Source organism: Cynocephalus volans, chromosome X, assembly GCF_027409185.1.
Source record: "Cynocephalus volans isolate mCynVol1 chromosome X, mCynVol1.pri, whole genome shotgun sequence".
Classification (NCBI taxonomy): Eukaryota; Metazoa; Chordata; class Mammalia; order Dermoptera; family Cynocephalidae; genus Cynocephalus; species Cynocephalus volans.
This window is the reverse complement of record NC_084478.1, coordinates 13,510,021-13,527,697: the sequence shown is the minus strand read 5'-3', so window position 1 is coordinate 13,527,697 and position 17,677 is coordinate 13,510,021. Positions and strand designations below refer to the sequence as shown.

Sequence of the window (17,677 nt, the reverse complement as noted above, 5' to 3'; positions counted from 1 at the left end):
CACCCCTTTGCCTTTTGGACTCAAAGTTTCATGTGCTTTCCTAAGTGACAAACATCAGCCTCGAGCAGAAGGGGTGAACGTTTCTCGGTTTGGCATTGGTGTTCCATGTCCTTTTACAAACCACATCAGTTACACCCACCCACATGCCCCCACAGCAGTTAGTAAACTCATTAAGAAACACAGCTTGAAATGCATACAGGGTTAAAGCTATAAAATACCTACTCACTGATGTTTTGTTTTTAAAAAAGGATTCATCCTTCTTGCCCTCCTTTCAAATAAAGCTTTTGTTTCAGCTGCCCCCAGTGCATGCACGATCTTTCCCTGGGATAATAATGTATCATTTATTTATTTCTTTTAAAATAATACAGTCACTGTTTTTCTCAAAATAATTGCCACCTTGTTGCTAATTAAACATGATGGATTCAGGGTCCTGGTTTGCCATCTGGGCCATATGTCTCAGCACGTCCTTTTTTGTGATGATGCCCAGAAGTCTTCTGCAGAAGAAACAAAATAGAGAAAAAAGGTCAGCCTTGCAATATTGACTCAACCCTGTCCCTAAACCCCAGTGCCTTTCCACCTGGGCGCAGGGATAGACAATGTTTCCGAGCCTCGTTTGCAGTTGGGCAGCCCAATGCAGTGAGCTCTGGCCGATGGCCTGTTGCTTTAGATGACAGACACCACTCCCAGGTCTCTGCACATTTCCCCATTCTCTCTCCTCATCTGGCAGTCAGAGGCAGAGGAGCTAGTGAAGGACTCTGAGTAACAGAAGACTGACATGGGAGCCACCAGATTCAAAGACCTGGATCCCTGAATGACTGTGTGGTCTACAGCCCACGCCCGCTGTATCCCACAGTGGATGAGATGTGTATGAAAAATAAACCTTTATTATTTTAAGCCACTGAGATTGCAAGCTTGTTTATTATGGCAGCAAACCTACAATGACTAAAATACTCTCTTAAATTTCAAGACTATAATCAATTAAAAAAGGGCTTACAAAAACCATTGTCAGAAACTCAATCACACCACAGAAATTTCAAGTATAAGGTATTTTAAGTATAAAGAATTTTAAGTATAAGATAAAAATTGATTCTATTTTCGATTCTATCTTACTGGAGGGGTAAAGTTTGACATTCATCTCTGACCATATCTGTAGATTAAATTGCCTCCCCTTTCAAAATTCCATTGTTTTCAACTTATGAAAACAATGTCCAAGGTCAAGGGTTCAGATCCCCATACTGGCCAGCAACCAAAAAAAAAAAGTTAACATCCAAAAAAATATATATATATAATAACAGCAAGGTCAGTCAAGGGTTTGGATTCCCATACTGGCGAGCTGCCAAAAAAAACCCAAAAAGCAAAAATCAATGCCACTTATCAAGGTTCTTTGTATAGGACCTCCTAGACTGTACATTACATAACTCCAAGAAACACTGTTCACAAATACTACAGTGTAAACAGTGCTTCCTATGGATTGAATTGTGTCCCACAAAGTCCCATGTATTAGAAACTTAATCCTCACTGTGACAGTGTTAAGAGGGTAGGAAGTCCTATTATGGTCATTGAAAGATGGGACCTTTGGGAGGTGATTAGATTGTGAGGACCATGCCCTAGTGAATGGATTAATCTGTTGATCGTTTAAGGATGATCATCGGCATGGTCCTGACGGCTTTAAAAGGAGAGCCAGTGAGGAGCTTAGTCTCTCTCTTACTCCTGCCATATCCACCATGTCATATCTTGCTTTGCAGTAGAGTCACCACCAAGAACAAGGTCCTCACCAGATGTGTTCCCTGGACTTTGGACTTCCCAGCCTCCCAAATGGTAAGCAATAAATATTGTTTCTTTTATAAATTATCCAGTCTCGGGTATTTCTGTCATAAGCAACAGAAACGGACTAAAAGATTGCCCCTTGGATTGTGCAGTGAACATCTGCACAACTGTTCACAGAAACCCTCACTTCATCATTTTATTGAATACTTAAATGACCACCTGTGGGAATAAATCAGGCCCTCTGGGTAAAACGGAAGGTTTGAAAGAAGGGGACATGCACGACTTCTTTGCGAAAAAAGTTCCATTGCCAAATAAGTTTACAAAATACTGATCACTATATCTCGATCTTACCCAAGAAGAGGGAAATGGGAAGAAAACTATGGCAGTCTCACACAGGAATAATGTATAGCTATTAAAATAACAGGTTTCTACTCTGTGTTTATGTAAAATGATGCCATACCAAAAACAACAACAATCAGAAAACACCACTGTAATACACTGCTGTTTATTTAATTAAAGCCAAATTAGCCAAACACATCTCTTACTAATAGATAGTGAATAAGAAGAGGGCATGCAGGTATTCAAATCAGTTACATCTGGTGAAATGGACACTGATCAGTGAAACTATCAGACCAGAATTCTAACTACTTTATCTCTGACCACACTGCACCTTAAACATCCTTGAAAAAAGTGAGTTATTTCTTGCGTTAGTTTCCCCATCTATCACACCCAGGGAGACAGCAAATATGCCCCTTTCCCTCCATCTCACAGGAACATCTTCAGGAAAGAGAAAAATAGCAAAGGGGCCTTTAAAAGCATTCTAAACAAAAATAATAATGATGACATGGATTACAAAAACACGGAAAGAAAATGTCATGACTCTATAGTGATGAAAATAAACAACCAAAAAACTGGAGAGGAACACTTGATAAATCTAGAAAGCAGGATAGAGTTAGATGGTCAGCATTTTGCAAGCCCCAATGTAATAATTAGTTTAGTCAATAATTATCAATGGATAGCAAAACCACTGGGTAAATGTTGCTTGAAAACAGAAAATTCACATGGTCTCAAGTACTATTATACTGATTATGTGCAAGGATCACAATGTCCCTTTACAACAGAAGACTCTGATCATCACCACTTCATCCAGGTGATGAGCTTAACATCAACCAAGTCAGAAAAGGTGATGTTACAGCATCACCTGTGTTGGAATGCTGCCAAACACTACTGAAACCAAACTGAATCATGAAGAAGGAATCAGGTAAATCTAAAATGTGAGACTACTGGTCTGGACTTGTCAAAGAAAATCCATGCCATAAAAAACAAACAAACAAACAAACAAGGCAGGGAACTGTTCTAGACAAAAGACCAAAGAGGCAACACAACCAAATACAATATGTGAACCTTGATGGGATTCTGGATTGAAATTTGAATATGGACTGGATATTGAATGATATATTGAATTATTGTTAATTTTGTGTAATTACAGTTTGATGATTTTGTAAAAGAATACCCTTATCTTTAGAGGATGTATGCTTCATGCTTCATTCCTAATTGCCAAAACTTGGAAGCAAGCAACATGTCTTTCAATAGGTGAATGAATAAACCGTGGTACATCCATACAATGGAATACTACTCAGCAATAAAAAGAAACGAGCTCTCAAGTCACAAAAAGACACAGAAGAACCTTAAATGCCTACGGCTAAATGAAAGAAGCCAGTGTGAAAAAGCTACATACTGTCTGATTCCAAGTATGTGACACTCTGGAAAAGGCAAAACTATGGAGACAGTAAAAAGATCTTTGGTTTCCAGGAGGCGGGAGGAGAGCGAGAGAGATGCATACGGGGCAGTGAACCTATTCCATATGACACTATCATGGTGGATACATGACATTATGCATTTGTCAAAATCCATAGAAATGTACAATACAGAGAGTGTACCCTAATGTAAACTATGGACTTCAGTTCATAAGCATGTATCAGTATTGCTCCATCAAGAAATAGAACACACTAATGCAAGATGTTAACAATAGGGAAAACGGGAGGGACGAGTAGGGGGTATATGGCAACTCTGTACTTTTTGCTCAATTTTTCTGTAAACCTAAAACTTCTCTAAAAATAGTCTATTAATTAAAAGAAACAAGCAAACAAACAAAAACAGAACCTTGGGGGGAAAAGTGGTTGCCTGAAAGGAGAGGCGGGGTGGTGACGAGGGATACAGCTGGAACTGTTGTTCACTCAAGCTGTTTAGGACCACTCGACTTTCACCATGTTTGTGTACTACTTTAAATACTTCTGGGAAACTTATCAAAGTGCAGTAAAATTAAAGATGCCCCATAAAACAAGATGCTGCTCTTCTAAACCCGCCAAGTCCTTGTATTAGTCAGCTTGGGCTGCCTTAACAAAATACCACAGACTGGGGGGCTTAAACAACAGCTATTTACTTCTCACAGTTCTGGAGGCTGGAAGTCCAAGATCAGTGTGTGGGCAGGGCTGGTTTCTCCTGAGACATCTCCTTGGTTTGCAGATGGCCGCCTTCTCCCTGAGTGCTCACATGGCCTTTCCTCTGTGAGTTTACACCCCTGGTGTCTCTTCCTCTTCTTATAAGGACACCAGTTCTATAGGATGAGGGCCCCACCCTTCTGACCTCATTTAACCTTAATTACCTCCTTAAAGGCCCTGTCTCCAAATACAGTCACATTGGGGGTTAGGGCTTCAGCACGGAAATTTGGATGGGGCCATGTTTCAGTCCATAACAATCCTTCAACTTCCTCTCCACTGAACAGTTGTAGTAAAGTAATCCCCTCTGAATGCTTTCCTTCCTACACCATGTGGAATTCTAAAATTGATAACAAGGTGTATGGAACTGATGTAGGTGCACCTGGCTTGTGCTGGTTCAATCTTGAAACAAGACACCTAAAGGAAACAAACATCCTCTCTCTTCCTTGCACACGATGCTGGGTTCTCCGGGAAAAGCCATGTGTAAGTATCACCCTGGCTGATGGGATCAGAACCCAACAAGGGCTCCCCACACAGGAACGGTAGTGAGTCCAGCTGACAGCTCCTGGAACCCCTTCTTTCCATCCTGATTTGTCTTAGGAGCTTGGGGTTCAACTGCCATAACAAAGGCCCATTGCATTCACTTGATTAAAGGTAAACATTTCCTCAAGGGCACTATTACCCACTGCTTTGCCAAATCACCCTGCTTCTACAGTCACAGAAGCTTCAGTGAGCCCCTGTCTTATCCATGTCAGAGGCTTGGTGGCCCAGGTAAGAAAAGGAGGTTTCCTCCTGGGGTCAGATCAATTTCCTTCTAGCTCTGATGATTCTAATTAATTTCAAGGGATAACAAGGAGAGGTGGCTTTGTCACTGGGAGGGGCCACTATATAAGGGCAGGAAGGAGTCCTCAGTGAGTCCCCCTCCTGTGCAGTAGCAGCCATATGAGTCCCAGTCTGGGTCTCCAGGTCTCCCTCTACTCCTCCATGCCCCACGAAGGCTTTACTCAGGGTTTCTCCTTGTTGGCACTAGTGACATTTAAGGCTGGATAATTCTTTGTTGTGGGGGACCTGTTTTATGCACTGTAGAACATACAGCTGCATCCCAGGCCTCTACCCACTAGATGCCAGAAGCACCACTCCCACCACCACCCCTATCCCCCCCTCATTGTGACAATCAAAAATGTCTCTAGGCCTTGCCAAATGTCAAATGTCTGAGGATGGGAGGCAAAAATGCCCCTGCTGGAGAGCCACTGCCCAGATGGAAAAGTAGTAAATATTTCTAGACCAGTTGGTTTATAGCTGCTGAGCTGGACACCCTGAAATGTCCCTGCTGCCCCTGTGTTACTTCTAGAACCCCACTTATCTCCCCACAATTCATAACTAAAGGGTTAGTATCTGGCAGCAGCTCTAAAATACTTCCAATATCACTCCTGGCTGGGAGTTTTCAAGCAAGAGTGGACCTCTGTAGGTGAATGTATAATGCACCGTCAGCCTGGAACATGGAAATCCCACTACCTGGCCCCACATGCTCAGTATTTTATTGACCAGATATTCCAATATTCCAATTATCTTGAATATTGAAGGTGCTGCTGCATATTTCCAACTGCCCCCAGGTCCACTCCCCATTGATGTTGACCCCCAAGGCTGCTGATGAAGGGCATTGATGTCCTCTGGGGTCAGGGTCAGCTGGCAGGGTCCTCTACCAAAGGCCCTTGATGGCACCGTCTCTGCACAGCTTTGCCCCAGTGCCTGGTAGCTCACGGTGCCTCGGGAAATAGGATACCTGGAAGCAGCCCAGGTAGGACTGGCTGTGCAACCGATTCCCTTCAAGCTTGAGCAAAGTGTTTTAACTCTTAAGGTCCCATATCTTCATTTGAAAAATAAAGAGAAGGCAAATGTCCATCAGCTAATGAAATGATCAACAAAATGTGGTCTATCCATACAACGGAGTATTGTTTAGCCAGAAAAACAAACAAAGTACTGACACTTGCTACAACATGGATGAACCTTGAAAACATTGTGCTAAGTGAAGGAAACCAGTCACAAAAGGCCACATATTGTATGATTCCATTTATATAAAATGTCCAAAATAGGCAAATCCCCAGAGACAGAAGGTAGATTAGTGATCGCCTTAGGGCTGTGGTATAAGAGGTGATAGCTAAGGGGTGTGGGGTTTCTTTTTGGGATAATAAAATGTTCTAAAATTGTTGAGATGGATGCACAATTCATTTTCTACTAAAAATCACTGAGTTGTACATTTTAAGGGTGTGAATTGTACAGTATGTGAGTTGTTCTGATAAAACTATTAAATAAATAGACAGCCAGATAGATAAATAAAGGCATATGTGATGCAAAGTCCCACCCACCACTCAGATGCCAAGAATCCTCAGCTAGGAGCGAAGGGCAGGTGAGGAATTCTCTCACTGACCTCTCCCTCAGAAAGTTTCATTGTAAAACAGGGCAAATGAACAGGAGATGGAAGTTTTTTTTAAATGAGCATTTGTAAGTGTTGGGATTCCAACTGTCCTTTCATAATGAATAAGGAATAGTTGTAAGGCCGGCAGCGTTTACCTGTAATAGCCCACGAGGAAAGCCCTGATCAGAAGGAAGATGAGAGCAGGTGTGAGCAGTTCCGTCCACCCGGGCGGGACACCTAAAGGGGCTCTCATGCAGTGGGCAAGGGCTCTGCTGCTGATGATCGCCCACTAGCAACAGTCCCTCAACTTAACCAGCTGTCATCCTCTGACATTTATTTTCTACCGGAAAGCCTAGTTCAGGACGTTCCCCTCTAGAACACCTGCCTTGAGTAACAGCACTTAAACTGGATTACGTCCATGTTCCTTAGTGCATGACAAGCTCCTCGGCTTTTTTTTTTAAAACACTTTTTGAGCTTTCTTCAGTTCTCAGCCAAAATACTCATAGATGCTCAGTAAGATGTTGATTAAACCAATGTTGCATTGAAAAAAATGTGACTTGTTAGTGTTTGCAAAGTGATGAGAACTCCACTATAACACACACACACACACACACACACACACACACACACACACACACACACACACACACACACACACACACACACACACACACACACACACACACACACACACACACACACACACACACACACACACACACACACACACACACACACACACACACACCCCTCCCATATCTATAAAGCCTGGTTTTTGTTTCCTTATCTTCACCCAGGAGACAGTATCAAAAGATCAGGCACTTGCAGTTCTGGAAACCTCCTCTTAAGAGCCCGTGACTGTAAAAGTTAAGTTGGTTCCAATGGCGCTGGGGAAATAGTTCAGGAGCTGCCTTGAGTTCACGCACACACTGAAAGAAAGCTGAACATCAGCCCAGAAGGAGACGACATCAAATCCAGCAGGCTTCATTAGTGGCACGAAATGTCCTATTTGATTTAAATCAAGGTTTTGAACTTCCAGCCCCTTTGGGTAGCAGTTTGAGCGAATCTAGTGAATTATAAATGGCCGGATCTATGACCAAGAACATAACTCAGATTCGAGCAGCTGGGCTCTTCTGAGAAAGCTGCCTCGGCCAGGTCCCTGTGAACCACCTAGCAGGCCTTGGAGGAAATCTGACACCATCTCCCCTACTCACTTTTCTTTTCTAGAACCTTCCTAGGGAAAAATCTCACTCTTAGCCAACAGAGGCTTCCTAGACTCTGGCATCCTGGGGACAAAGACTTCTACAGTTCCTGGTCTGGTTTCAAGGTTACCTTGGGCCCCAGGCCCTGAGGAATCCTGCAGATGATCCAGGTGGGCAGGACGGGCTCGGCTCCCGCTGTCTCAAGCCAGTCAGGCACATGGCAGGGGCGCGCACCAGAAACACGAGCCGGCTTGAGACGCCTGCCCAGGCTGCAAGCCCAAGGAGATGAAACGCCCCGCAAACAAGGATCCCTTGCCAGCACCAACGTATCAGCATCTGTGTTTGTTTAAAACATGTAGAGCGAGAGAGAGTGCGATTTTGTTTTCTCGCAGAACATTCAGAGCCAATTTTGGCACCCAGATCTTCACAGGAAAATCTCATGGGGCTCCATGAGGTGTGAGCGGGCGTTAAGGGCAGAATTTCCTGCCTGGACTGGAAACTCTGATGATAAACGACATTGGATTATTGTTTTAAAGGAAAGGAGAAACTGTTATATACTTGAAATGACACGGGTGATCACAGTGGTATTTGTGCCAAGCGCTGGAAACTCAAGTGCATAAGCTGACTTCAGGGGTTCAAAAAGTGGGGTCCCCAGAGCAGCAGCAGGAGCTTCACTGGGAGCTTGTTAGAAACGTACATTCTCAGGCCTCGCCCCAGCCCTCAGGAATCAGTAGCTCTGTGGTGGGTTTTAACCTGGAGGTTTAACCCTCTGGGGCACTCTGATGCACACTCAAGTTTGAGAAGCCACTGAGCTCCTTTAAGATTCACCAGCAGAAATGATCTCTATCCTCAAACACAGGATTCATTGATTTGTTCCCTGCTGACTGCACCTCCCATGTGCAAGACACACCTCTGGCTGCAGTCAGACCTAAGGAGGACGCTCATCCTGCTGGCTGAGTTCTCTGAGTATATGTGCAAATCTAACCCTTTGCACAGACTGTGTCCCTGTTAGCAGGACAGCAGGAGGAAAGACAAATGAACAGAATTGCTGATCTGGCTATATATGGTCATCCAGTCCAGGGTCACTCGACTGCAGGACCAGTGACATTTTGGGCCAAATGTTTTGTTGTGGGGCTGTCCTGTACATTGCAGGATGTTAAGCATCAGCCCTGGCCTCCAGTTGTGACACCCCAAATGGATTCTGTGAAGGCCTAAACTACATCAGGTACCAATGTCTCCACAACCCATCCTCCACCTCCTACCCCAGCATATAAAGGAATAAAATGGACAGATCAGCCTAGGTTCCAGCCCACCCTGACTGAGCAAGTTCCCTCCTCTACCCAAGCTTCTGAGTCATGGAACCTGGGGCACAACTCACAGCCCAAAGAATGACCTTCAGGGAACTGCACCTCTGGCACTGTCATGGACCCTTGATCTTTGTGTCACTGGTTTACTGGTTTGTGATGACACAAAGCAAAAGTAATATGGCAGCAGAGACAATGCCATGGGGTTGCCAAACCTCTCAATTCTCTGACGATGTTTGGAATACCTGAAGTTGTTTCAAACAGTGATATATTAAGGAACAATCGGAGCATAATATGAATACCACCTCACTTATGCAAGATTTTATCCACAAGAAACTCCAGGTGAATGCAGAAAACTGCACCTAGCTGAACCCAGAGGCACTGGAATATGCAAATGCACACACACGCACCCCTCAAACATCTATGAGCTACTCCAGCTGATGGGTCCACACCTGCTGGGACACCCTCCCCTCCGATTTCAGAGAGCTCTTCTGCCACCCCTTCACAGTGACACAGGCTGCAGCCCTTCTGACGCCCACACCACGGCCACCTTCAGGTCTTCTCAAGAAGTGACATGTTTGTTGGCATATTCATGTATTTCTTGACCATTTAACTGTATAAAATGGCACTACCGTTTGTATTATGTTTCCATCACTTCTTTAAACGTGTCACTGATGAAGTTTTTCAGTGTTTTGCGCCTAACCCCATTTTCCCCATAAGTCCTGTGGTTTTCACTGCTCATTTTTGCAGAGCGCTGTGATTTTGAGGAACGCCTATGTTGCGTTAGGACAGAATTGGCCATACTTTCTCCCTGAGCCAAGTACCATCCAGGTGATAGAAAAGCAGCACCAAGCCCCTCTCCTCTGGCTCCTCCCCTTTTTGACTCCACCCTCAGACTCAGCCCAGACAGGAGTGCAGCCTGCAAGCGTCTCCCGCCTTCCTGGGCTGCACTGGCCATCCCGGCTCCAGGTCCCAAAGCTCCTTGTACATTTCCTTCTCAATACACTCACCACGACCCCCTGACATCACCTAGCAAGCACTGGTCCATCCCAGCAGACCGTGAGTTCCCTAAGGGCTGACGATGCATCTTTTTCTCCCGAGTCCGGCCACAGTACACATTCTGTCCACACTTGTCCCGCCACTCACCCACTCCGTGTCACCAGGCACTGCCGGAGCCCCAGTTTCCGGAAGATGTCTACCACCGTCTCCATGGGGGTGTGGTCCGTGACCGTGAAAGGGCTGAGGTTGAGGATGCGCCGCAGCTTCAGGGGGTGCGGGCTGTTGGCCGGCAACTCAGGGGGCTCCTCTGTGAAGTACATGATGGAATTGCTCACGATGCCCTCCTGCCTCTGTCTGGCATTCTCTAGAACGGGGACAAGCAGGAACAATAAGCCACACAAAAATCCTGGCCGAGCAACTCCCCCCACCCCATTGCCCCACACAGCATCCTCGAATCCCACAGAAAAGGGGTTTAGAGGACAAACTACACATTTTTAATGAGGGGCTGCAGCCAAACATCTGTGAAACTGGCATCTCTCTTAAGCTATGCTATGCGAGGGTCCCCCTGCTGTGACCAGATCGTTGGTTGCCAAAGTCTTGCAAAATGGGCCTGATCAAGACGGCTCCTTTGGGGATATTCATTGCTTCCCCCCTGGACTCCAGGGCACCCCAAATGGCCGAGGGCCCTCCACTCTTGCTTTCCTAACACTCCTCCACCTCCTCACAGGCTGAAGTTTGACAGGATAAGAAACCTCACTTAGCTGCCCAATAACCTTAATACATTGTTTTTTTTGTTTTTACAAACTCACTCATAACTGGCCCAAATGGCATTGTGAATCTTGAGAGGAAGAAGGAACCAATAAGACCAGCCCAGGCTCACTGCCCAGAAATGCAGCTCAATCCCAAATATGGCCCTTGGGTGCAAAGAAACGACCTCAGAAAAGCTACATCCCCCCACCCCTTGGATCTCCTGTCTTAAAAATGGGCCATTTTGTGCATTTCTCAAAGAAAGATAGTAAAACTGTTATGGTAGCAATTAGCCTGTTTCTGTCTGTAGGCAAGGCCATGTGAAAGAAAGCTGAAGAAGAGTAGGGTAACAGGAACTCATTAGAAATACCCCTTAATGCAGTGCTAGAAACCCGGGCTATTTTAAGTCACACATGAAATAAATCCGTCGGTCTCAAGATATTTCTCCAAGGCGATTTTCCTTCTGTTGGAATTTTAATCTTTCTTTTGGTTCATGAGAAAAGCTTAGGGAAAATGTACAGCAAGGCTTGCCTTAGAATGGATCCTGGTTTCTGTAATACATTTCTTGCCTTCTCAAAGACTACTATTCACCTATATTGTTCTTTCAAAAATAAAATTCTAACTGCCTCCTCTAAGGCCATTTAGTGCAATAGAGTACTTTAATGGAAAACTGGCAGCGTTTGGGGTCAGGCTGAGTCTGAAAGGGGGTCTCTGTTTAAAAGCAGAACAGTGGGCCTGCTGGGCAAATGCCTGCACATTATATGGGTCAGGTGAAATCCAGTTACATCAAATGGAATATGATTCAACCACAAACACCAGACGATACTGATGCACAACATGTTTTCAAATGTAGATCCTGCATGATACACACTGTGTACCTCCTTCCTAAACCTCCTTCCATCTTAAGCACTAAGGCAGGGAGGCAGCGGTCAACACACACTTGCTCATTTTTGTAGAACACTGACTCCCTTAATGTCCCACGTAACAAGATTTCCATCTATTTTTTTAACAGTCAGGTTGAATGTCAGGATTGAATCAAGCCACAGACCCCAATTAAGAACTGATCACATGGATTTGCTGAACCTCTTATAAAACCCAGTAAGACATAGTGAACCATAAATCCACTTGCTAAAATAAATAACAAGCTTATATTTCCTCTGAATTTACTGATTGGGTTTATAGCTCTGATTCTAACAGCCAGTACCTCATTGAACTCATGCTCTCAAGTGCACTCCCAGTGCCTGGACAATGCCTAGCACACAGTAGACACAAAACAGATATTTGCTAAATGCACACATGAATGAATGGTAGGTCTATCATATGGCAGTGTATCTGGTTCTGCCTGCCATGTAGAACAGAGCCTATTTCACATGGGAGGCATTAGGAAGGAAAGCCCATGAGCTATTCACTGCCAAGCAAGAATCGTAGGCATCGGCTAGGGTCCGAGCCAGAGATCTGAGCTTGAGCTCTGACACCAGCAACTGCTGCTGTCTCCAGAAGGGCTCTGCTAGGCCACTTTGGAACTCTATTATAAGCACGTATATTAACTTTGGGGTTAGAGGTGCTATGTATAGGCCAAAAGCTGGTGAATGGAAGAAGAACTGGCAAGAAAGCTTTTTGCAACTCTACTAGAGTGAACCACCTACTCTCAGTTTGGACCAGAAATCTTTGTCAGTCAGCAAAATGCCTGCAACAAAACTATAGCACATAAGTTCACAGAGACAGAGACTGTGTATTGTCATCCACGGACCCACCGCTCCTAGGATAGCACCAACACATGGTGCACGCTCAAGAAATATTTCTGTGTGAAAGAATAAACCAACTCCTCACCCAGGGGATGAGCTAGTGGTAGGAAAGAATAGACTCACAGGCCCCAGGGACTCTTCGGAGCCCATGTTGGGAAACAAACCAAAAAAATATAGCCCAAAATGAACATATTTTTTTAAAGACAGGAAAGAAATGCACTAAATATTAACCATGTCCTTCTATGGTGATAAGAAAGTGGATGCCTTTTAAAATTTTTCCTTTTGTTTCTAATTTCCCCAATAGTCTATGAGTGTGTATTACTTTTACTTTTTAAAAAACCTAATAGTCTTTATTTTTAAATGTTTTAAAGTTAAAGTAGTTAAACTGTTTTTATTACTGTCTTTAACATAGGAGGTTTGTCATATATTCTACTAGAACTACTCTCAGTGGCCACGGCCCCTGATACATGATGTACATTTTATGAGCAACCGCTGAGGTTATTCAACTTGACATTCCACTTTCTAGCAGCAATATAAGGATACTTCAAAAGTTCATGGAAAGATTCATACAACCTTTAATTCTATTTTCCCATGAACTTTTTGAAGTACCCTTGTACACAGAGGGCGTAATTAATAGCGTTTGTAAGATGAATTTTACAAACTGTGATAGGCCAAGAAATTTTAAAAGACTAGAAATAATCACACATCTGGTAAGCTACTAAGTGGCTTTAGAGCAATGGTTGTCAACTGGGAGCAATTTTGCCCCCACCCCCCACTCCCAGGGGACATTTGGCAATGTCTGGAGACATTTTTGGTTGTCACAGTTGGGAAGGGGAGGTGCTCCTGGCATCTGGTGGGTGGAGGCCAGGGATGCTGCTAAACATCCTACAGTGCATAGGACAGTTCCCACCACAGAGAACGATCCAGCCCCAAATGTCCATCGTGCTAAGGTTGAGAACCCCTACTTTAGAGTAATTATGTGTTTAGGGAGGTAATACTCTACCATCTTGTTAACTAAAAATGCTTCCATAAAACAGATGTAATTAATGAAAAAGATTAAAATAAAAACTTGGAAGCAACCACAGTAGCGGTCGGTATGTAGATGATGGGATAAAAAAGTAAACACTATATAGAAGAAAAAGCATATTATCTTATGACACGTTATTGTCTACCAAAGCATGGAAAAGTCCCCCTGCACATCCATCTGTATATCTGTATCTACATCTACATATTTACATATATGTACATTTTAACATCCGCAGCAGAAAGAAGTAGATGGCCCTACTGTTCCCCATGATCTAGTCCAATCATCAACAGCCCACCCAGGCAGACACCTCTGTACCTCTGAATAGCTTGTCCAACAGATGTGACACTTATCCTCTTGTTCAGTCCTGGATGTGGGCCCCTTTCTGCAAGTGAGCATCTTCCACGTGCTGAAGAGTCATCATTCAATCATCCACCAGACGAGGAGATGAGGTCCCTCCACTCTTCCCCGCCACCCTACCCTTCCCTCCTTTCATCGCCTCTGTGGCTCCCACTGAGGCCTCTCTGAAGCCTTCCTGGCTTAACTGCACAACTCAAGACTAGAAGAGCCTGAGCCCCGCTGAGTACAGAAAGAGCCTCATACTTGCAAAGAGAAACGAGAGGCCAAGTCCCATTCACCAGGAATTGGAACACGGGTCACGTACGGCCCCATGTGTTAACATGTGGTGACGAAGATGGCCACATTGCCCGGGCAGTGCTCACTAATCCCCCTCTAGCAGAGACATAGCTGTGCTTTGGTATTCCAGAGACGGATTAAAAATAAAACATTTTCAGCTTCATGTGAGCGGTTGTTACAATTGTAAACATGATGTGTAAGAAAACTCCTCATTTACCTCAATCACCATTCTTTTCTTATCGCAACTATCTTGCATCTGTCTGTAATCTTTGCTTCCAATTCCCCTAAAAGTGACACTGGCTAAATGTGAACGTCACATTTCTATACTCATAAAAGGGCAGATAATTCCTCAAGTACAGGTCATGAATTTCTCCCCTAGAGTACAGGGACTCTTCTCTTTCCACAGACCAGGAAAACAGCTCTTGTAATTCCTCAGAGCAACACACTCCTTGCTTTGGCACAAACTGTGTAAATAGCTGCTTCTGTACTATTACGGGTCTGACTGAAAGCGCACAGGTACTATTGACACCTCTTCAGATGCTCCAAACACAGCTTCTAGGAGAGGGCGTGGTGGGCAAGCCTAAGGGTCTTCCCTAACCACTTGACGACAGTTAGTGCTTCCCCCTTGACTACAGTAATGGGTTTCAGTGAAATTAGTCAGCTGTCTCTTAGCAGCTGTGCCTGCAACCACACAATAGATAGTGGATGCTGTGACATTTATTACTTTAGTTTTTAAGTTTCAACCTTTGCTTAAAGTATTTCAGGGACTGAATACATTTTTTAAAGGCTGCTGATTACATTACTTTAAAAGAAAGCCAACCCTACTCAAACAACTTTAAAAAACTTGTTATTTATAAGGCAATATTTACACCTAAAAGCACCTACCTGTTAAGGGACAGGACTTATATTAAAGCAACAAACAGTGAACACAAACTGAACAGTGAAGCACAAACTTGCTATGGTGTCTAAAATACAAAATCAATTTTTGCTTCGGGGGAGGTAAAAATGTTTGAACAGCCAGCTAAAATTAGAGGCCATAGCTTATCTTATCTTATAAAGCCTTTGATGAAAATACTTTAAAGATATTTTAAAAGCTACTTAACATGGGGAAGAGGATTTAGAAGTTGAAGGGAAGCAACTTAGAAATAAAAAACAAACAGCAGGGAGAAGCAAGCAGTTTCGTCTGGTGAAGACATGCTCGCGGTGAGGCAATCGGCAACGAGACCAGGGCAAGTCCCGTTGATGAGCGTCACGAATACTCTGGAAGATGGCACGCACAGTAAAAATCATCACATGCACACGGAAGCCGGCCATGGGCCCCCGACTACCACAGGATGCTGGATGCCGTGCAGATCTCGGAGCGAGGATGCTGAGCAGATGGCATTGGCCACGTGCCGGTGCAAGGGCTATGCTGGCCTCCGCCCCTGCTGCATCTTGAGGTCCAGCAGGGCTGCATCTCCGAGGCTCACTGCTCCTCCCTGCCCGGGGCTTCCAACCACTCACACCCAGGCCTCTGGCCCTCAGTGCCCTCTGTCTGCGGAATCCTTCCTTCTGCTCCCCTTCCAAAGCAGCCGGCCCGGGCTACTCACATCTCTTCCTGAACTTCATCCAGCACTTCCCCCAAAAGGCAGCATCTGCAGCTTGCCTCCCAGAGGAGCGGGCCAGGGGGCTGCTTGCAAACACGTGGTCCCTTTCCAGCCACGCAAGACTTGGGTCTGAGCCCTTGTGCCTCACAGAGTGACTTGGGGGCCAGCAGCATTGGCATCAACGGAAGGACCATGAGGAGCGCAGTCTGGGCCCCACTCCAGACCTGCTCCATCAGCGTCTGCATTTCCACCAGATCCCCGGGTGACCGCGCACACATGAACACTTGCGAGCCCCTGGCGTGACACGCATTCTCTCGCACCTCTCTGATCACTGGGGGGCACAGAGCTGCCTCTTGGCTCCTGACAAAAGGCGAGCTTCCCTCTTTACTCACTTATTGCGAGAATCAGCTCCCTCCGCTGGGCAAATCCGATGAGGCGCTCGGAGTCTCTGGAGACCACCACGGGGAATCCGTTGTAGTCAGTGTCCTTGATGAGCGTCTCCACGTCCTCCACGGTCATGCAGTCCTGGGTGAGCACCGACAGCGGCGGCTCTCCCCGCCGGGGCCGCATGACGTCGGTGGCCAGCGTGCGGTGGGTGAACTCATCCTTCACATCCAGGAAGGGGTAGCCATTCAAGTGGATGTGGGCCTCGTAGATGCCTTCCTTCCCAAAGGCATCGGCCACCCACTTGCTGGTCACAGCCGCCGCCATGAGGGGCACAATGTACTCCAGACCACCCGTTAACTCGAACATGATGACCACCAACGACACTGTCATCCTGGTAACTCCACCTGCAACACAAGACACGAGTGAGATTCCGAAGCCCGACCCCGGACCCTCGGGAGGGCACAATGTGTGGAAATGGATAGACGGCTGTAAATGCTCCTTACACGTGTTCCAAGGGGACATTCCCACATGCTACCCATGCTCAGGCCTCAGGAACAGATGCCAGGTTCTGTTCAACGTGGCATTGGGTCAGGGAGCTGTAAATCACACCTGGCTGGGGGCTCTGCTCCAATGAGGGACCCTGGCTTGTGCACCTCCCTCCCCAGGTGTGACAACCTAAAGTGTCTTCAGATACTGCCAAGTGTCCCTGAAAGGCAGAATCACTCCTGGTTAAGAACTACTGTTCTAGGTGGTATGGCTGTAAGATGGTGGAGACTCCATCAGTCTGGGCCCCTGAATGACTGGGTGGGAAGAATCTTCCGTTCACCCATATTTTTTACATATATATATATACATATATATATATGTGTGTGTGTGTGTATATATAGTGAGCAAGATATAAGCCTTGGTGTGTGAGCCACTGAGATTTGGGGGGATACTCGTTATAGCAGCACAACCTAGCCTATCCTGAGTAATGCAAATGTTCAAGTCCACGTCTTCCTGCTCGCCAGTCCTCTAAGCCAGCTCAGTGCCCCCACCCCCTCCCTGCCCCACCCGTGGTTGTACCTAGGCAGGCTGCAGCTCCCACCATTGCGTAAAGCCCTGGAGTGACGCAGTCTGCTCCGGGCCTGCACCAGTTCCGGAAGATGATCCAGTCATGGTGATGGTAAGCCAGCTGCTCCACGCCGATGCCCACCATCCTGCCCGCCATTGCTCCCACGGCCATGCTGGGGATGAAGAGGCCCGACGGGATCTCGAGGGAGCACAGAGAAAAGCAGCATGAGGGAAGGCAGCTGAGTCCCCCTTCCCGATCCCCAGGAACCACGGTGCCCCCTCAACAAGCTTGCATTTTGCTCAGCCTTCAAAG

General features: G+C 45.6%; 1 protein-coding gene across 4 annotated transcripts in view; it reads right to left on the bottom strand.

The window, feature by feature from the left end:
• Window positions 1-371: 371 nt before the first annotated feature.
• The window catches only part of CLCN4 (chloride voltage-gated channel 4), a 71,552-nt gene continuing 54,246 nt past the window's right edge, over window positions 372-17,677 (bottom strand). For 3 of the 4 annotated variants that reach the window (XM_063083142.1, XM_063083144.1, XM_063083145.1), the window contains 4 exons: window positions 17,377-17,563; window positions 16,317-16,715; window positions 10,334-10,550; window positions 372-494 (listed from right to left, as the gene is read on the bottom strand). In XM_063083142.1, the coding sequence (XP_062939212.1) occupies window positions 404-494; window positions 10,334-10,550; window positions 16,317-16,715; window positions 17,377-17,563 (894 nt within the window). In that variant the 3' untranslated portion in view covers window positions 372-403. Of the gene's footprint in view, window positions 495-10,329; window positions 10,551-16,316; window positions 16,716-17,376; window positions 17,564-17,677 lie in introns of those variants that run through there. The other variant, XM_063083143.1, reaches the window with a different exon arrangement.